Here is a 20,874-nt window from a genome sequence, read left to right as displayed (position 1 = left end):
ACAGAAAACTAGTTTAATCTGGTCACAGTACATAAAGGCTTTTCAGACATACAGGAAATAATTGTTTTCCTTCTGCCCGTCTGCTATAACAAGTTTCTGTTCCTGTTCTGCCTGTCTGACTTTTTCATGTTTGAAGGTAAAGTTCCCCCCCCACCCTTTATAGTAAATGTAAGTTTCTTATGTGTAAGAATTACTGTTAGTAGTGCTGTTATAATTTTTTTAAGTAAAGCATCACAGTTAATTGATTCTAATAAAACTGGCAGCTGGATGAGATCTACCAGGAAATTAAGTAATTTGAATTTGAGCTTTTAATGTCTCGAGTAAAATTGTGCCATTAGAAAAACAAAGCGGGCCTTGTTGTTTCACATGTAGCCAACACAAACCACTGCAAAGTGCATCCACAGGACTAATAGCGCCATCATGTGGCGATAAACTGAAAGTTTAGAGATGATAAATGGTCAAAAACTTCTTTAATTTTACTACTTATTACTTTAAGAAATGTGCTAATTTTGTTTTGAAGAGGAGTAACTTCAAAGATGTCTCAATATTTTGTGCCAAGGATGCAGACAACAACACGTCATTCGGTTTCCAAACTTTTAATGAAAAATGACAAAACAATACAAGCTTTGGTGACAAAAATAGTTATTTTGCTCATTTGTCCTTCTCCTTCTGCTCCTTCTCCTTCTTGTCCTTCTCGGCCTTGGCCTCCTCAGCCTCGTGTCGCTTGATCAGCTCCTCAACTTCTTTCTGTTTCAGCACCTTGATTTTTGTTTTCCCGCCTTCCCGTGTCAGGGTGGCAATTTCCACTGAAACATTAGATGTGATACAGCGTTGTGTTATTGTATACCTCAAACAACTATTAACTGCAGAGCAGCTTCTAATACGTGCAGATTAAAGCATTAAGAGGTCAGAGCTCAAGCTTAATCGGTCTTCTATCAGTCCCTTTGTTTGGTGTTATTTTCAGACACTTTACTGCTCTACTATACTTCCTGCAGAAACTCAACGCTGGCGAAGCTCATGAGCGACTTTCATTTCACATGAAAACAATCAGAATATGCATATTTAACAACAAGAAAGTACTTGTGAACCTCACCTTTCTCTGCTGAGAGCTTGCTGACATCCATTGTTTTATTGAGGACTTTGACAGCCAAAGCCAGAGCAGAGGACAGAGTCATTTCTCCCTCTTTGTAGTCCTGCTTCAGCATGGACACTGCAGCCTGAGGCAAGAAGTCAACACATCAAACACCACACAGGGAAACAGAACAGAAGAAACTCACCATGACAGATTGGTACATTTATTGCTTTGACCACTAATTATTTACTAAAAACTGCAGAGGCATCTGAGAATTTTATATTACAACTGTCATTTAAAATAACCATTTATTAGACCAACAGCAATGGCTACCATTTTACTCGCTCTACAGAGAAATCTCTTACAAGGCCCTCAAATACCAGATTAAAAGACTTCAAGACAAAACAACATCACACAGATTAAGGTGAATCCTGTCTGCTCTCCACATTCAGGACTACTATAGTCACTTCTACACGACACTACGACATCGTCTTACTGATTTTCATTATGTCATTTCAGACTCACAGCGCTGTTGTTGCCAATACATGTTGCCTTCCAACCTCCATAGTTGCCGCTGGGGTCACTCTGGTACAGCTGGAAGCCGTAGTGTTTGTCCCAGCCCATGTACAGCAGAGAAACACCAAACGGCCTCTTTCCTGTCAAGACAAACCGCACGGTTGTTGCAGAATACCAAAATCCCAAGGGAGATGTAGCAACGTGAAGGTATACGGGCAATAAAGGAGACCACCGTGCATCTCACCTCCAAATTGTGTGTACGCCTGCTTGATGTCACACAGGGCTGTCACCAACTGCTCGCAGGGTATTGGCTCCTGGTACTGCAATAAATATCTGAAGAGAAATCAAACTGGTCAATGGCTGGTGCTGACAAGCTGTCTGGAAAATGTGCTGAACATCTACAGCCTGGACAGGGGACAGGGTTCAAACAGCTTTTTAAGAGTAAAATTCAAGCACTTTAAGCACCAGACTCTGAAATCAATGCAATTATGAAAAATAAAGTTTACAGAATTCCATTAAACCCACAGCAATCAAAGGTCATTGTCACTTTGTTCATTTTGTTAGCTGTTCCTGAATATTTAGCTCTGGCTAATTTCCGGAGTAAAAAATCAGAACAGAGGACTTGTGTCCTCAATCTCCTTACTGCAGGTTGTGTAGCTAACATGTAACAGTTAACTGAACCTAACTTAACGTTGTAAAAACCCTGAAAAATATTTAGTGGTTGGCAGGTTTTCCTCTGAAACTCACCTCTGTGCAATAAGCCGCAGCTCATTTGTTAAGACATTAGCATCTGATGTGATCCCAGCAACGCTGCAGGCCAAGTCTCTGAAAGAGATGATCACACACACATGAGACCACAGCACAATGCTGGTAAAAGGAAGGAGAAAGACTGAGGTTTTTATGGTAAGAATGGGTCAGGCACTGGGTGCTGAAATTCACTCACTCATTGAGCTTGTAGATCTTCTCAGAGAAGAAAACCTCGTCGAGCAGTTTGTGGATGTTGCGTCTCTCTGCTGCTAACAGCACTCCATTGTTTGCTAGAATCCCCAGACATGTTCCAGCGTGACCGATCGCTTCCATTGCATACTCCACCTGATACAGACGCCCTGTAGAACAGTCACATGGGTGATTATTGATCATACTTGATTACTAGAAATAAGTAAAACCTTAAAGGCCAGTTGAGGAAGTAGTAAGACAAAATAATCTGAACTCTAAGCCTCTACTTTCAAGTTTTTCATTTGAAGTTTCAACTTCATCTCATTCTTTCGCAGTTAAGATTATTTTGTCAAACTACAGTTGCTACAGACAAGAAAGAACTTTTGGCTCAATCTTAATTCAAGATTTAATATCTTGCCAAGTGCCGAAATATTTACTATACCAAACTTATGGGGATAATGCATAATATTACTGTATAATGCACAAGAAATATGCAAGTAACTTAAACAATTTACATATTTACATGTATATTTTTAATTCAGTGTAGTGGTGTAAGCATCACAGCAGGCATCTTCATAATTTCACCCTATATCACTTTGATTATCAAGAGGTTAAAAAGAAATGACACTTACCCTCAGGGGAAAATATAGTTGTCCGGGAATCATATCTACGAGACTAAACAACAAAGAAAAAACAGCCAACATTAGCCAACAAACACAGAACAAGCAGTAGCATTCGCTAATTTAGTATATTTTGAACATTAGATATATTTGTGAGGAGTACAACAGCGACCCACCATTTTTCACGGCACTGAAACTGTCCTGCAAAATACAACATCAGTTATAAGATGATGAAGCAGACAGCAGAAACCAAACAGTGAGAAGAAATTGACGGCATACTTTTCATTTCATAGACACAGTAGTAGAACTTATTTCAGCCTTACCTAACAATTTACTAATATGACTGCATATAGAAAGTAATCAATAACAATAAAACATTACATTAAACAGAAAATGAAAAATATTGACCAAAAAGTTGTAGCATATTCTTTCACTATGAGATTTAAGCTATACAGTAACAATAACAATACAGAAACAAAAACAAAACGTTTCATAAATAGTAATCATACCTCAGTTATATATTATTTCAAGTTTACAACTTTGACATATATACATCTACTTTTTATATTTGTCCTTACACCTATTTTTTTGTAAACATACCAAACTATACCCATGAGTTGATATTATTCAACAACCTCTGAATAGAGTTTAGCAATAAATAATTTTGTGCTTTCTACATCTGTCTAGTTTTAAGAGCAACTAAATGACACAATTTAAGGCATGTAAGTTAGTGAAAAGTGCGTTGGTTGGTTCATAATAATCTGAACGTCTAACCTTATAGTTCTCTTCTGTAGCATGGGAACTGGATTAGTGTTGGTTTTGTATGTTTCCCCATAATAGTAAACAAGTTGACAATTATAAACTATTAAGTAAATATCTTGTACTTTACTGGCACACAACTTAAACCACAACACTTTTCTCTGTGCCTGACAGCTAGGCTAGCTAAGGTTAGCTAACTGCTGCTGGACAGAATGAATCTGCAATATCCGAGCGTGCTAGTTCGTTAGCATGCTAGCTGTCTAGCTAGTTCATAATGAACAGAGTGATGTGACTGGACGCAGCCAAACTGTACTTACACTGTGTATGTAGTGGAAAAAAAACAAAACTGTTGCAGACAGAATAAAGTTATATATTACCTCAGGTAAAACAGTCCAAGTTGGCGTAGTTCTCCACAGACAGAGAGGTTCACTGCTTTCAGTTTGATGCTTCCTCACTCTCACCGGTGTCCTGCGGCGGTGAAGCGGCCGATCAGCAGCGCCCCCTTCCGGTAGGAGGACCGAGCAAAAGCCTGTAGTCTCTTCTTCTTTGGTTTTCCGGGCAGACTACAAACCAACATTAAAGGTGCATGCCGCCACCTTCTCCACAGGAGTGTATAACATCATTAGTAGTTACACTGAGGATGTTAAACCTGTTTTGTTTAAATATTTAAATAAAGCTACTTGAACCTGTAATTGTTTGTCTCCTTTCTCCAAACAGCACCACTCCCTGTCCTGTATCTACCACTCCGTCCTCCACTCTTTCTCTTTCTGCGCTGAACTTCTTATAAGCAGATTCCTCCCAATTAAGTTGAGATATTCCTTTTTTTATTCCCACAGCGGGGAAATTCACATTGCTACAGCAGCAAAAGTAGAACATTCAATGATACAATAAATAATAAGCTAGTCGACAGTGATATAAACAGGAGGAGATCTAAAAATATGCACAATTTAAACAATAGGAAGTATAACATAGGTGCAATATACACGGTGGGATATAAAAAAAAGGGGGGATATAAAAAGTATTAAAGTGAGATTATACAAGTATCTTTATTTACAAGTCTCATTTATCTGACTTATAACTGATCTTTTTGTGGTTTCATTAAGTAGCATTAGGTTCAATATGTCCTAATCTTAATCCTCTATTGCTTTTCTATGTAGTATTATGTCCAGTTCACTCTTTGACTCTTTTGCACAGTGCTGGAATGTATCTAAGAAATACTCACTTAAGTACAAATTTGCGGTAATTTACTACAGTTTAATGGGAAACATTTAAATATTTTTACTCCACTACTATTTACTTTACAAATTAATATTTTTGCATACAAAATATACGGTTTAATTTATTCTTCATGCAAAAACATTACATGGTTACAGAATTTTTGCTACTTCTCTGTACAATTATTTTAATCATTTTAGATTTCTTACAAACTCTGGAGGTATGCGCTTAAAACTTGATTTGTCAAAAAATACAGAGAAGAAGAAGAAATAGAGGCCTCTCATTGGCTGCCTCGCATCATGTCATTTGAATGGGAACAGGAAGTTAGCTAACTATTAGCTATCCAACTAGCTGAGAGGTAACTAACTCCCACGTCGTTATTGCACATTTTAACAACCGAATGAAACAGAATTAGACATTTTTGAATCAGCTGATGACATGAAGCTTCAAGTATAACCAACATTATGGACATGACCTTGAGATAAACATCTGTCCGAAGAGGTAAGTGTTTCTAATAAATGCTAACACAGGGGCTAGCTTGGTGGTAGCTAACAGAGGCTTAAACCACACAAACATATCCCGCAAGTGACCACAGGTATATCTTATGAAACACCCGGTGTTGTTATCGCCTAGCTTACATTGTTAGGTTTCATAAGTGTTATGAGACAAGACGCGACTTCCCCAGTCCGGCTCGGGAACACGGTGTCCTCTGACCGGTGTCACAAGTTTAAACTGGTGTAAGTTAGCTTATGTTAGCTAACCCTGTTAAGCTAAGTGGGCGACAAGAACAGCAACATCATTAACACTGACATGCCTCCATGTCTTTACCAAACCTGCTTGGATCTTTAGATCAACATCGTTATCTTTTGTTTGCAAAGTTGTCTCGGGGCATGACCTTTGAACTGTCACTCACAGATACGTGGAGACTAAGGTAACTGCTCAAGCAGAAAAGTTTAGCCAGAGTTGACGTTAGTTTCACTTCAAAGTCACATCAGAGATGGAAAGAAGTTGCAATGTATCAATATCGTGACTTCATACCATTTGGGACGGATGATCTTATCCATATTGCCCACTCCTTGGAGAGCATTCAGAATTAATAAGCAGATTGCCACATTGTTACTTTCACACTGACCATTATTAGTATTTTAACACAAGTGACAAACATTTTCTTGAGGAGCATTAAAGTCAAGATCATAAGCCTTAACACGGACACCCTTATATTCTTTGTACTGCTGACAAAACAGACTTAGTAACTAGTTTACTGACCTCACTGGTGGTGTTCATGCTGTCAAGCAGGAATCAGTCTGATGAGGGGGCACCCACAGCCGGCAGGATGCAGCAGAAAAGGAACATCCAGATCATCGAGTGGGAGGACCTCGACAAAAGGAAGTTCTACTCTTTCGGGGTGTTCATGACGATGACCATCCGGGCCACGGTCTACCCGGCCACACTCATCCGCACTCGGCTGCAGGTTCAGAGGGGCAAATCGCTCTACAGCGGCACCTTTGACGCCTTCTTCAAGATTCTGCGGTCGGAGGGCGTTCGAGGCCTTTATCGTGGCTTCATGGTCAACACCTTCACTCTCATCTCAGGCCAGGCTTACATAACCACCTACGAGCTGGTGAGGAAGTATGTCTCCCAGTACTCTGAGGACAACACGGTCAAGTCACTGGTGGCGGGCGGCTCTGCCTCCCTGGTTGCTCAGAGCATCACTGTTCCTATAGATGTTGTCTCTCAGCAGCTGATGATGCAGGGCCAAGGGCAGCACCTCACCCGCTTTCGACTCACTTCTAACACAGAGGCTGGAAAGTCCAAAAAAGTGTTCGGCCAAACCAGGAACATTATGACTCAGATTTTCGCTGTTGATGGTTTCCGGGGATTCTACAGGGGATATGTGGCTTCTTTACTCACTTATATCCCAAACAGTGCTGTCTGGTGGCCTTTCTATCATTTTTATGCTGGTAAGCAGCTGGGACTTATATTTTCTACACTATAAAGCACTGCACTAATTGCACTTTCTCTAAAGACCTTGAGCTTGTGTTTTGCAACATCTAATCTGTATGTGTCTATGTTCTCAGTGCTTTTGCCCTGTTGTTAATCAAGTATCTGTACTTGTAATGTTCTACAGAGCAACTCTCTAAACTGGCTCCCAGTGACTGCCCTCATCTGATTCTACAAGCCATGGCCGGACCTCTGGCTGCTGCTACTGCCTCAACTGTCACCAACCCAATGGATGTGGTCAGAGCCAGAGTACAGGTAGCCATCATTTTCTGTATATTTATGTACTGTGTGATATAAAATAGATACTGCGGGCTACTGTGTTGAATGACTGATTCACACCACAAAATAACTATTCAGATTCTGTCTGTGTAGAGAAATCTGACAGACAAGTACCTTATGGGGCATTGTCCATTATATTTAGTTGGATATTATTTTAATTAGACCAAGCTTGGGATATGTGACACAGCCAAAAACATTACCATAATCTGGAAAAACAAAAATCTGAATTAAGTGAAATAACTCAATTAATCACCCAGCCCAAGGCTAAGATGTGATACTGGTTTAGGTTTTAAAACAAAGTGCTCTATGTAGTGCCTGAAATGGGCTTGTATTCACCAGAACTGAATACCAGCACTTCTCATTTTTGTCCACATGAGAACCCTTACTTATTTTGTACTATTCAACCCAAAACACTTGCGCAAACTGCGTCTCTGTATAAGCTCAAGGCTGCTTCATGAAAAGCCTTTATCAATCAAATGTACATTATGTGCAAACTGTGGAAATGTCTGTTGTATGTACTGAAATGCATAAAAAATACATTTGAAGTGGGATTATATTACCAAGATATTTGTGTATATATATATATATACATTTTCAATATTTCATGCAGCTGCTAAATTTTTGGTCCTAATCAGGCACTGACCGTCTGTGTGTGTTGTTAAGGTGGAAGGGAGGTCTTCAGTCATCGAGACGTTCAGGCAGCTGATCAAAGAGGAGGGTTTCTGGGGACTGACCAAAGGACTGTCGGCACGCATCATTTCATCCACGCCCACTGCCATTGTTATGGTGGTCGGCTATGAGACGCTAAAAAAAATGAGTTTGCGACCGGAGCTGGTGGACTCAAGACACTGGTAGAAGATACTAGGACCATGTACCATTTTAGCCCTAAATGAAGCTCCCTGTGACGGCACTGGATGGTGTGCGAGGGAAACCGGCCACCTGTGTATCAGACACTGAATCTGTATGTGCTCATACCAACATATTGGTTTCTGATTAAGTACCCGGCCCAGGTTCAGTTTTTTGTCGCTGGTTTACAGGGTTGTTGCATCTTGGTGCAATTGAAGGTGGTGAACGTGATGTTCTAACCCTGGAAGATGCAGACGAATTGATGCAATCTTAAAGGATTTGTTTCTATATTTGGTCAACAAATTAAAAGTTAATTTATGAATGCACGCACTACAATCATGCTGATGCATCTTTGCAGTGGAGAAAAGTAGAATGGATTGCTCACAGACTCTTATTATCTTCAATAGTTTGTGCGACCAGCCAGATGGTAACTGTAGTAACCTGTGTTTGTGCTGCTGCAGAGCCAAACGGCGTCGGGGCCCACATAAAAACCTGGTTTTGATCAGGGTTCACAGGAGGGTCGTATAACTCATGATGACGCATTCACATCAGCAGTAAACAAATCTTTCCCGAGTGTTTGTTTCCTTACGTGCGCCAAACTGGCTCCTCTAGTTGTTCTGCAGTTTCTTTTTCTTGGCCTTTTTAAAATACTGCCTTCATAGTGTGATCACGACAAACAATCTGCTTTATGTTTTTAATTTGCTTAATGTGCGTGAGAAGAACAGTAGGTAAAAGAATATGTGTAGAATCATAGCAGCCTCTGTGTTCTAGGAATATTTAGTTAACTCTACACTACACGGGTCAAACGAAATGACTTGACAAATACAACAATATACATACAGTACGATAAGTGAATCAACATTTCTTTATAACATAATATGCTGTCTGTCTAGTGCTGAAGGAAAATATTGTGATGAAGCTGGTTAATAAAATAAAATATGGCGTACGGGTAACCACCAGGAGGTTGAGCGTAATTGAAGTATGTCCATTATGCTAGGGCTGTCAATTAAACAGAACTGATGCTGTTTCCCTACTGTGACAGTAAATGTTTGAGTGCAATATCATAAATGTTTTATCCTTTTGGGCATAAAATGTGATTGTATATTTCTTGTAAATTGTGTGAATAACCTGTCCTAAAGCATTGCATTGAACCTAATTTATTTTCTTGTTTTGGGGATCATGACCACAGAAGTGTCCAAACTTCAAAATATTGAACGAATAACTTTGAGTGTTGCGGCTCACACAGCACACAGTTTGTTGCTTTTGTAACTTTTGTTGGTGTTTTTTTTTTTTCTTCTTCTTTTTTTTCAAATGGCTTTTTAGGAGAGTTGATTATTTTCAAAGAAGTATTTTAATCGTAGAGAAAGGAGACTGTTAACGGGCAGTCTTCTGAGGTTGTATATAAATTTGCTCAGGCCATGTTAAGATGTGCTTCTCAAACACTCATACAGTGAGACATTTGCACTTTAGGGCAATTATCCCCATCTTAAAGGGATGTTGCACTAAAACCTGCTGTCCTTGTGAGAGAGAGGAATCAGTGCAAACTTTGGAATTAAAAATCTTCATTTTCATTGCAAAACTAATCGCACGTGTTGTTTCACATCATGTCTCATCTCAGTGTGTCTTGGTTCATCTACTTGGTCAATAAAACATGGCTGATTAACAACAGTTTGTGTGGAATATGCTGCTTTTTTTCAGTTTCACAGTTATTATCGATATAAAAACTAAAAAATATATATTCTTTTACAACACGGCATTGCAACTACTTGTTAATTATCAGCCAACTTACAGTATATGCTGATATTTATGTCTGATAAGCTGATTTATTGGGGTGCCTGCAGAGCACAATTAAGTACAATTACTACATAAAACACATTAAATAAAAATTTAGCTGCACATCTGCGGGAAGAACATTAACAAAAAAACCCATGTCATTATTGTGCGTCCCTGTTGTCCTCGGGGAGTTCATTGTGCAGTTAAGGTCTGGGAGGAGAAAATGTGATTCTGTGGCCGCAGAAGTTAATGTGTTTCCTTGATGTTCTCATAACTGTGGGGCGTCCATACATCTTACTGAAGGTGACACTCTGACACCGAAGGTCATATCTCATTATGTTAGTTAGGTAATGAGACATAAGGGCGGATTGAGGCGGAGTCAATTCGCTTTAAATCCAGTATTTTTACTGATGGCTTTGGCTGATTTGGCCATATTTAGGACTGAGTATGATACTTAAAACGATTAAAAGTTAATTAAATAAATTAATCTGCAATACAGTTTTGAGGATTCTGGCCCTTGTCATGATATTAGAAAAATATATATATTTTTTTAAATATAGGAAATATTCTAATAAAAGAGATTAGGATAGGATTTTCAATTTTTCAAATACATTAGTATAAAACAAAGATGTTCGTTATTGGAGGAATAACTACACAAGTGAAAAATGTGGCCCATTTAAAGAAAAGGTGAAGGTGAACTCACCAAAAATACATTTAAAATCAGATTAAAGCGCTCAAAGGCATAAAATTGTCGCTGACATAGGTAGCTGACATAAATAAATGTATATATTACATAAAAGTCCTATTTTCCACAAACAGGGCGACAGATGGCAGCAGACCATTCTCTCACACACCCCACACTGCCCCCTCCATGCTTGTCACAAATCCTCAAATATTCACTTTCCCTTTTGGAAATAAAACCACCCAGAGACCAACAGACATATCTACTGATGAATGAAACAAACAAGGAGGCCTGGTGAGGGCGGCGGAGGGCTTCTTTCAGCTGACACTTCATGGTGGGATGACGGAGTGCTCCCTGTTCTGCTCTATACATTAGTTATCTAGCGGCGTCTGGAAGGCACTTTGTCAAAAAGATTGATGAGGGGCCGTCAGAGAGGGAACAAATCAGACTTGGCCGGGGGTTAGAGGAAGGGCCTCTCATTCTCATGGGATGTAATGGTGGTAGCTGTGTGTGTGTGTGTGTGTGTGTGAAGGATAAAAGGGTGGACAGTCAAAGCACTGAGAGGGTTGACATGAGAATTGTGTTGAAAAGACTGTGTTGTGTAATCTCCTTTGCAACTTTAGAAGAAAAAAAAAGAGATTTTAAAGGGAGCAAAGGATAAGGAACTGTGAGAGAGGAGCTTTCTGATCTGTGTCGGTATCTTTCCTCAACGTTGGTGAAATGTTAAGACGGCAGCTTCATTAATTGTGCTTTTATACAAATATTTAACTTTTACAGAACAACGTCCCATTTTTTTTACATTTTAAGACAATACTCACATGACATGTGCATTAAAGCAGCTTTTAGTGGCAGAAGATTCTCACTTGGTTTGACTTGCACATATTAACTTTGGTTGAACTTGTAAAAATGTTCCCAATATACACTGAAATGACTTCTTCACGGCCAGGGTGGAGAGCAGGAACATGTGAAGCATCCAAAAACTGTTTTCATATTGTTTAGATATTGACTTAAATAAATGTGATCTTATCCTTTTAAGTATCAGACTTCTCTCATATCCACAGCTGAATGGAGGAATGCAGTACAAAGTCCTTTCATTTCTTTTGATTGTTTAATGCATTACATCAAATGTTGGTGGGGATTTTCTCAAAAACTATTTCTGGACAAAGAAGTTGATTTTTTTTAAATTGAGCACCTCAGGCAAAATTCCATTCACCTCCATTGTATCCAGGTGGAAGCAGAAATCTCAGAGATGGATGTCTGTTTGATTAGATACAATTGGAGGTAAGGGAGAAAATATGTTTTTTTTTTTTTTTTGGGTGAAGTAACCCTTTAAAACAAGATCCCAAACAGCAGGTGATCCCTCTGTTCAGATGTGGGTGCCATAAAGAAACCTGTGAAGACTAAACCTCAGCCAGATCAGGTGACCGATAACACAGCTGGACCGTAATTCAGCACTGACATTAAAAGAAATCTCTGATGACAATAAACCATTAAGAGCGTGTGTGTAGAGGTGAATGTGTGTAAATGTGTGTGTGTAATTATTGTGTGGGAGAGGAGGCGGAGGTGGGGTGGGGTGGGGTGGGGTTGGGTTGGGGGGGGGCGGGTTGGTCTGCTCATTGCACACAGGGAGGAGAGAAGGAGGGAGCACGGGGACGGACGGAGGGAGAGACAGAGCCTGAAGAAAGGGAGCCGAGGAGACAGACGACAGGAGGCGAAGGCTGACGCACAATCAAAACCCCACAAGAAAAATGCCCAATTTTGAAGGCAACTGGAAAATGAAATACAGCGAGAATTTCGAAGAGTTGCTCAAAGCCCTGGGTGAGGACTGTTTCCTCTTTTTCTTCTCTATGAGGTTTGAATGTGTTTTAGTGAGAGGGGTTTTTAAAATATAGCTGGAATACAGACATTAGACTGCAGTCAAAGGTTATTTTGAAAAGTGAATAGCTTTATGATTTTCAAATGTAAAAAACTGCAAAATACATAGAGTAGATAGTCCAGCCAGCATCTTACATGGTAAGACTAACATTTGATTAAATTCACCAAAAAAAAGCTACAAATAATTAATTTCTACCAAAGCAATAAGCTCCATAATAGCACAGGGTCTTGATGTAGATCTAAGTGTTTTTCATATGGAAATGTGGTTACAGGAGGCAAACTTAACACTGAAGCTGCTTGTTCCAAAGTGGACTACAACTGGTTTTAATTACAGAACGAGACAAGGAACTAATGCGCTGTTGCTGTGTTTGAGTGATGGACTCGTGGACTCGAGGATTGATGGGAAACAGAGTGAAGCACTCTCTCATCCAATTGTTTGCACTGTAACTGTTTGACAGAGAGGGTTAATAGTTTTTTCCACTCATTTGGAGGACAGAATCTATCATGATCTACAGGAGAGTTAAACAAAGCAAACGGCACCAGCATTCCTCCACCTCATCACCTTGTCGCTGCACCCTCCATATTTGCAACATCTGCTGATAACAATCTCAGCTGCTGGAGGATCCCTCTTTTAAAAAAGAAAATCTGAAAAACCAGCTGCTTTATAATGTAATATCTTCTCCTGTGACTTGTTTTCACTGTGGCATGACAGACAGATACACATTCCCGAAGTAAATTAAGCCTAAATTTTATCTCTGAAACAGGAACATGTTTTCTTACCACTCTTTTGGCACCAGAGGCAGACGGAAAAATGTGCGGTGACACAGCTAAATGTCAGATGATAAAATATGGAGCTTAGTTGAAATAGGGACCAAAGTGCTTTTGTACATCAGGTCATTGTGAATTTGATCCTTTTACTACTTTACAGACTCATCAGACACACTTTGTATTGAACCTGTTCTCAGGTGTGAATCCCATGCTGAGGAAGGTAGCCGTGGCGGCTGCCTCCAAGCCCCATGTGGAAATAAAACAGAACGGCGAGCATTTCTACATCAAGACTTCTACCACAGTCCGCACCACGGAGATCAAGTTCCTCATTGGAGAGGAGTTCAACGAGGAGACGGTGGACGGGAGAAAGTGTAAGGTAATCTAATGAAACAGCGATCACAGCACGTGACGTCCATGAGAATCTGAATCTTGACTTTCTATAAATCCATCAACTGTCCTGCTGATATATACGAGTTAAAATTAACATTACGGAAGGATGATTTGACTTTGTAGCTTCTATTGAAATCAGCTGTTGGGGATTCCCACTAGCACCTGAACACATCCCTCTAGAGGACTTTGGACTGAAAAACTCAAATAAGCAGCTGCATTATAATGAGGTGATATTGCAATTATTACAAAAAAAAATGTGATTAGCTAACAAGACAAACGTTCCTTGTGACGACTTAACTGAATTTTAATGGGTGTCCCTTTAAGTCACACATTTTGGTGAAATTAGGAGAACCCAACTGCAAAGAAGCAGGTAAAAATACTCTAAAAAAAACTAAAAACTGTACATTTTTTGAGAAAAGAGGTGAGCTAAAACATGCCAAAGACTTCCTTCTGACGGGACAAAGAGATAAACGCACAGTCCCCACTGATCTCTCTTCTGTCTCTTTGCTTTACTGCTGACATCCCGTTAGCCAGGTGACACAGAGGGGATAAATATAGGAGAGGCCTCATTAAAATGTTGCTTTCCCACAGAGTTTGGCCACTTGGGAAACAGAAAACAAGATTTACTGCAAACAGACTCTAGTGAGCGGGAACGGCCCGAAGACCTTCTGGAGCCGAGAGCTCAAAGGGGACGAACTCATCCTGGTGAGTAGATTCTTCTAGTTTACTGTAACTGGTGACAGATTAAGAGTGCTACATGCAGATTTCATTTGATCGGTTTTGGGTGTAATCCATGCTTCATACATTTGATTCATTAAGGATCATCCCTTTTGTGTCTGTATAGTTCTCTCAATGTTTTCTCTAATAAAAAATGTTGCTCCCAAATGCTCCAGTCCCATCAGCCTGAAGAAAGATGTCCACACAGTGACTCCCATTTTCATCTGAAATCTCTCAGCATATCAATGAACAGATGTTTGGACGTTTTGCACAGTGGGCCGAGGTGTCAAATTTGGAGGTCGCTGTCTTGATCCACATGGGCCATTTTGTGTTCCTATTTCTTTCTGCCAGTAAGAAAACGAGGGATCGGCTGAAGTGACAATCCTCAATATGTTCAAAAAAAATCCCGTTGTTCTAACATTCATTGTCTTTAAAGGAATAGTTGCGGAATGCGTCTCTTCTCTTTCTTGGCAAGAGTTTGATGAGAGAGTTGAAACCACTCTAATAACTGTACGGTAAATATGAATCTACAGCTAGCAGCTTGTTAGCTTAGCTTAGCTTAGCTTAGCATAAAGACTGGAAACAGAGGGAAACAGCTAGCCTGGCTTTGTGCAAAGTTATTAAAATCCATTTACATGCAATTAAAAGCAATTTTTCATGCAAAATTGGCAAAAATTCACAGGCTCCAGCTTGTGGCTTAAACAAATGTGAATATTTTCTTGTCTTCTCAGTCCTTTATGATAATAATGAACATCTTTGGCTCTTGGATTGGTGATCAGATTAAGCAAGACATTTTAAGACATCAGCTTGGACTTCAGGGACTTGTAGCATCCACTTCATACCATCTGCTGACATCTTACAGACCAAAACATGAATTTACTAATCCAGTATTGTGGTGGTGCTAATCATCATAATCAACTCTCGGCATGATGAAACCAAAACTAGAGAGAGATACTGCAACTTTCAAGAGAGGCCATAACTGGGTGGTGACACCAGATGTGAAAATGTTGAATGATCTGGTCAATATTTCTCCAAAAATATTACACAGTTCCTGAGAAATGCTATGAACTCCCATGGCCCTCCATTTCTCACATTTCCTCCTTTTGCCAAATGAGGGTGTGGATAAACAGGTCCTGTAACTGTGAGATACTCAGCACATTATCATGTATTACTTTCTCACGAGCAGGGAAAAATGACATTAATAGAAAATATATTAATGAGGAAAATGACAGAAATGACTGAAAGCAAGTGAAGAGTTATTCTTTATAGTTTGAGGCCACACCTATTTAGGGGCTCCACAGGGAAACGTAAATGTAGATTTTAAAGGAATAAATTAACATTTCCCTGCCATACGTTTGTTGTTAGACAGCACTTTATGATCTTCCATCCATCAGAAACACGTCTGCCTCTAGTTCCTGGCAGTTTCAAGATCACTAAGACAAAGCAGTTTTTTTTCTGTAAACATCTGGGCCTGCTTGGATTTATTGGCCAGATGGACAACAAAGCAGAGTCTAGTTTGGCTGTGATGGAGATCTGCTCTTTACTGACTGTGACTCCTCTCTGCAGAGAGGCAATCAGGAAAAAATTTGAGAAGGGCTGCAAATTTGGACCAAGTGCAGGTTTTCAAACTGGGAACAAAGCGGTGAAAAGGACCAAATCTGTTTTTATTCAAGATAAAGGTGTGTACGTCCGTCCATGTTGGAGTGATAGGCTGTAATCTGATAGGCACGTGGGACTGAATAATTGGGGAAAAAAAGACATGTGTTTTAGTGCAATACCAGTGAGATATATATTCCCTGCTGTTCTGGAATTTAAACACAACTCCATCATATCACACCCCAATTCATGTACTGTTTAGATTTTTAAGATCTGAGTGATGCTGAAGCAGAGATACTTGGCTCTGAGGTGAAACAGACTGAAATAATTTAGTGTGAAACCTTCATAAAAAAGATGAAGAACAGTACCGTCCCATAATGAAATGCTGAAAGGTGGTGATGACAGATGGAGAAATGGAAAGAGAAAATATAGCAAACACTGAATCAAATTCAAGGTAATACTAAAAATAAAAAAAATAAAAAAAACTATTCAGTGAAATAATTATTGTTTAGGCTTCATCTCATTTCTCAAAGGGCCAGAAGCAAATGAAGCTCGGAGACTGAGAACCTTTGCTTTATCATCACACTATAGAGAATATTCTATATACTAATATCAATAGGGCACCCGGTTGGAGGCTAGGGCCAAAAAAACAACAAAACATTCCCCCTTGTTATGAGCAGCTTGATTACCATTTCATTTGTCACATTAAGTGTGAACACACAACATATTTAAATATCATTACTAAGTAGTGGACGACAGTGACGTGGCTCAGGCTGGATGTTACAAAGTGCAAACTCACCTACATGGAAGGATTTTAACAGTAAACATAAAATGAATAAATGTTAACTGATTCATTTTACATCTTCTGTATAATTATGAGATTTAATATATTATATTATATCTATATATTTTAACCTTTATTTTAAATATTCATATTATAGACCATGTGAGGAAACAGCACGCCCTATACCTTCGTCAGCGTGGGACAAGGTCTACTGTAAATCCTGCTCTGTTAGCTGCTGTCTGCATGTCGTGGTGCAAGTTCAATATTCTGTTTAGAGCTGTCACAATATCAGATTTTCGCTACATGATCATTGTGGCCAAATCCAAATAGAAAAGTAAAACAATAATCATGCTATCACTCAAATTCATCTTTAACATATTTCTTATTCAATGTGTGTTTTGTCTCTTTTTCCGAAAATGATTTTCACTCAAAATACAAGTGCAGGGAAGTGGAGACAGAAATCCATAACTGTAGTGAAAAGACAACCAGATGAACTGATATACAAAAGATCCACAAGGCCGAACATCTGCCATCAATAAAATGTCAACAGACACAGAATCACTCGAGGGAGCAGAGAGGACAGAGGGTTTGTGTGTGAGACCACAGACTGACAAATAACTACTCTGATGTGCTGTGATTTAATATCCACTCATCAGGTTCTTACATACTTTCTCTCATTTTCTCACATTCTCTGTCTGTGGCCAGCATTTATTTAGATTTCAAGCTGGAGTGAAACACTGTCTTTAAACCATATTCTTATGTGGATTATTAACATCATACTTAACTTGTATGTTTATCATTAATACCAGTGTATCTCAACAACCCGTATCTTACACCGTTCACCTATTTGCAGGGAGTGAAAAACCAACATCCACTGACACGAGTTCACCCTCTTCTCCGAGCAGAGAGGAATGTGATCGGTAATTCAGTATAAATTTGTAGACTTGAATAAAAGCACTGGCCAGCAGATGAGGAAATTAGGCTCTCGTGGAGAGATGGATGGATGGATGTGGATCTTAATGAAGACAACATGTGGCGGCTTCCTGCTCTCACTGTGTTCCAAGATGGCTGGACTTAGACTATAATGATCATTTGGAGAGTCCGCAGTAAAAAGGGGAAGAGGATAAATGCTTGAGAATGAAAAACGACTTTTACTTGTCCAGTGCGAGGAACCTCATATACTTCCTTTACATTTCAAGCCAATAAATATTGATTTCTAAAGACTAATGCAGTCCTGCATTGGCTATTTTATGATGGGACTGGAGCCAGATGAATGGAGCCAGTGTGTGTGTGTGTCCTCCTGTGGGCCTTAATTGGTCTCATTGATCATGCTGTTGAAAAATGCCAACGGACCCTGGTGTTACCTCCAGTTAATGTCTCCCTCGGCATCGCGCCACGTGCCAGATGGAGTCGTCCCAGCTCCATTTTTCAGCGCGGGCCCGTTTCCTTGTCCCGCCACACTGCGTGCACCGAGATAATGATGATGTGTGGCGCTGCAGTTAGCCATACTGCTACGCCCCTGGGACTCCTATAAATCTTTGAACTAGGACACACCCACCCCTATCCCAGGGCATCCAATGCTTCTTCCCCTTTTTCATATCAATTTTTTTTCGTACAGCTGCTCCTTTAGGAGGCGGCTGTGTCAAATTAAGATCACGATGTTAACCAGAATTTAGGCAATTAGTGGTGGAAATGCCACAGAGCAGCAAAAAAACATGGGGACTTTACTACAGTATCATTAGAGGAAATGTAGGGACCACAATACATGTGGCTGAGGGTGAAAATCTGGCAAGTTAATACTTCATTGGAGAGCATTTCTCCAGCCCTATGGTTGCTTTTAAATAACATGTACAGGGACAAATGCTGCAAGGTGTACATATGTTACAGGTTTGTCTGATTGGAACGGCTGTGTCCATTTCTGTTGTAACCTTCTTTTATATACTTAGTGTCGACCCTTGCCAGATTTGAAGGGAAATAAGGAAACTGGAAACAGCCTCAGACACCATCACAGAGAAGGCAAGGTGTACTGAAGAAGAGAGGAAAGTTGTGTTCAGTGCATGTAAGCTTAGACTCTGTGTGTGAATATGAAGTGTTACTAATGTTGTGGGTTTACACAACACATTCTGGGAGCTCGCCTGCCTTTTAGGGACAAAATGCAAGTCCCTAAAAGATAAATAATTTAATTTTAGGGTGAAGACTTGGTTTAAGTTTGGGATAAGGTTAGGCTAGTTTAGGGTTAGGTTTAGGTTTAGGTAAGTAGTGGTTATGGTTAGGGCAAGTCTCCAGGGAATGAATAGAAGTCGATGAAATGTCCTCGGAATTTATGGAAATATTCCTCTGTGCGTTGTCAAAGTTAGAAAATGAATCTCGTAATTAAAAAAGAAAAACATCCAATAAGCATGACACTGCTGAAGCGTGATACTGATGAAATGATAATTCAGATGCTTTTTCTCCTGCTCAATCTCATTTCAGATCTTTGGAGCAGACGATGTGGTGTGCACGAGGATCTACACGCGAGCATAGCTGAGGCCCATGTCCTTCGGGGTTCTAATGTCCTCCAACAAGTAATCTGTCAGTGTCTGAACTGTCAGTGAGAGATTTCACATAAAAAGTAACATCTCAATTAATCTGTTTTGACATTTAATGATTTGCATCTTCATAAAAATCACAATTTCTGCTGGATATTACTGCTTATTTTCCCTTTTTGTATATAATTTTTCTAGAATTGGCAATTAAACAAAGTATGATTTCTTTTTGTTAGATTGCTCAATTTATGCTTGGCAGAGAAGGTGGGGAACAAAAGCAGCAGACATCTCCTGAGGAAGAACTTTCTTGTCAAAATTAAAAGCCCGTATGATACAAACACGACGGCAGACATGAAAAAGGAAGTGGTCAACTGAGTTTCTGTCTATTTAAAGGATAGTTTAATGCCAAACACCATACTAACACTCATGTACAACATCATAAAAGTCAAGAGAAGAGACACATTAAACGAGGTACAAACGATCTCTTTATGTACAATCACCTCTCGGGACTTCCTGTGGTGTTCCATATTAAACAGTAAATATAAAAATAAAAACCCAAGTACTAAACTGTTCCAAGATTGTCTGTAGCTGGTTATGTTACTGACCATCACCTTATTTGGAGTTCAGGAAAAAGTTTGTTTCCTTGTTCTCAGAGGAGTGTTGCCTAACTGGGTTTCCATACTGAACGTTTGGCGTGTTTGCTTCCATCCCGCTCATGTTATGATCCATGCGTGAGAAGTCTTAAAGGATCTGACCGTTTTTCCTGATTTTTATGTTTAAAAAAAAGCCTATATGTCGACTTCCACTGTGAAAGATAATTTTCAGCATTTATTGTGATGGATGCCTTCCTGTCCCGCTTTACTAACAATATCTACATGGCCGATTCCAGTTTTACTAAACAAACTGCAGAGAAGGCAATGAAAATCCTTAGTTCACATCCCTCTTTTAAGGGAATACAACATTCACATTTGTATTTCAGCAAGAAATACAAAACTGATAGCTTTGATAAACTGCGACTGAAGGAATTATTGCTTGCTTGTTTTCTTAATCATTAAACTGTACACAAGTCACATGGCTGACATTCACGTATAGACCTACTATACATCAGTCAGTGTTCGTTGTCAACACTGGTCATGAAAAATAAACACAACTCATTTACAGTTTTTATAGGTGATACATTGTGAGACCTCTCAACCTGCTGTACAGATTCTAACCATTTGGTAAAGTTTAAATAAAAAGTTTAAATACAAGAAATAGTTGGTAGTACTGTTAAGACTTAAGTACTGAAAAATGGACATGTGCCGTACGTTCAAAAGGAGAAATTGCTGCTCGGCTACATTCAACCATCTTAAAATCACGAGTGACAGCAACGCCAAAGACTGAAGGTAGAAATGCACTAAAAGGGGTCAGAATACGTATAAAAAAAGGGTCTTTTTTTCTATTAAATAAAGAATTTAGGGACAACAGTTTAACAGACCACAAACAAAAAAGGTCTCTAATTAATATCCTTTGGTAAAAAA

General features: G+C 39.4%; 3 protein-coding genes across 5 annotated transcripts; 2 read left to right on the top strand and 1 right to left on the bottom strand.

Annotated features, from left to right (window-relative positions):
- Positions 1-580: 580 nt before the first annotated feature.
- On the bottom strand, positions 581-4,379 carry LOC139220732 (proteasome subunit alpha type-4). The gene is made up of 9 exons (XM_070852590.1): positions 4,281-4,379; positions 3,321-3,345; positions 3,157-3,199; positions 2,532-2,694; positions 2,336-2,413; positions 1,833-1,921; positions 1,598-1,728; positions 1,094-1,217; positions 581-806 (listed from the first exon to the last, which is right to left on the bottom strand). Exons 2-9 carry the CDS (start codon positions 3,321-3,323, stop codon positions 652-654), a joined length of 786 nt encoding a protein of 261 aa, XP_070708691.1. The 5' UTR covers positions 3,324-3,345; positions 4,281-4,379; the 3' UTR covers positions 581-651.
- Positions 4,380-5,460: 1,081 nt separating this feature from the next.
- On the top strand, positions 5,461-9,912 carry LOC139200773 (solute carrier family 25 member 44-like). 2 transcript variants are annotated; one of them, XM_070829976.1, is made up of 4 exons: positions 5,461-5,619; positions 6,415-7,079; positions 7,247-7,374; positions 8,062-9,912. In XM_070829976.1, the coding sequence occupies exons 2-4, from the start codon at positions 6,452-6,454 to the stop codon at positions 8,251-8,253; spliced, it is 948 nt and encodes a 315-aa protein (XP_070686077.1). In that variant the 5' UTR covers positions 5,461-5,619; positions 6,415-6,451; the 3' UTR covers positions 8,254-9,912. The 2 variants fall into 2 exon arrangements, with proteins under 2 accessions (XP_070686077.1, XP_070686078.1); XM_070829977.1 differs by having other exon boundaries at positions 6,412-7,079.
- Positions 9,913-12,392: 2,480 nt separating this feature from the next.
- LOC139200378 (cellular retinoic acid-binding protein 1) lies at positions 12,393-20,313 on the top strand. 2 transcript variants are annotated; one of them, XR_011584174.1, is made up of 5 exons: positions 12,393-12,517; positions 13,540-13,718; positions 14,324-14,437; positions 19,302-19,440; positions 19,591-20,313. XR_011584174.1 is itself a non-coding variant. In XM_070829700.1 (4 exons), the coding sequence occupies exons 1-4, from the start codon at positions 12,448-12,450 to the stop codon at positions 19,350-19,352; spliced, it is 414 nt and encodes a 137-aa protein (XP_070685801.1). In that variant the 5' UTR covers positions 12,393-12,447; the 3' UTR covers positions 19,353-20,313. The 2 variants fall into 2 exon arrangements, 1 of the variants encoding a protein (XP_070685801.1); XM_070829700.1 differs by having other exon boundaries at positions 19,302-20,313.
- Positions 20,314-20,874: the final 561 nt, after the last annotated feature.

This window comes from Pempheris klunzingeri, chromosome 1 (assembly GCF_042242105.1).
Source record: "Pempheris klunzingeri isolate RE-2024b chromosome 1, fPemKlu1.hap1, whole genome shotgun sequence".
Lineage (NCBI taxonomy): Eukaryota > Metazoa > Chordata > Actinopteri > Acropomatiformes > Pempheridae > Pempheris > Pempheris klunzingeri.
The sequence above is the reverse complement of the archived record's forward strand: the minus strand, read 5'-3'. Positions and strand labels throughout refer to the sequence as shown.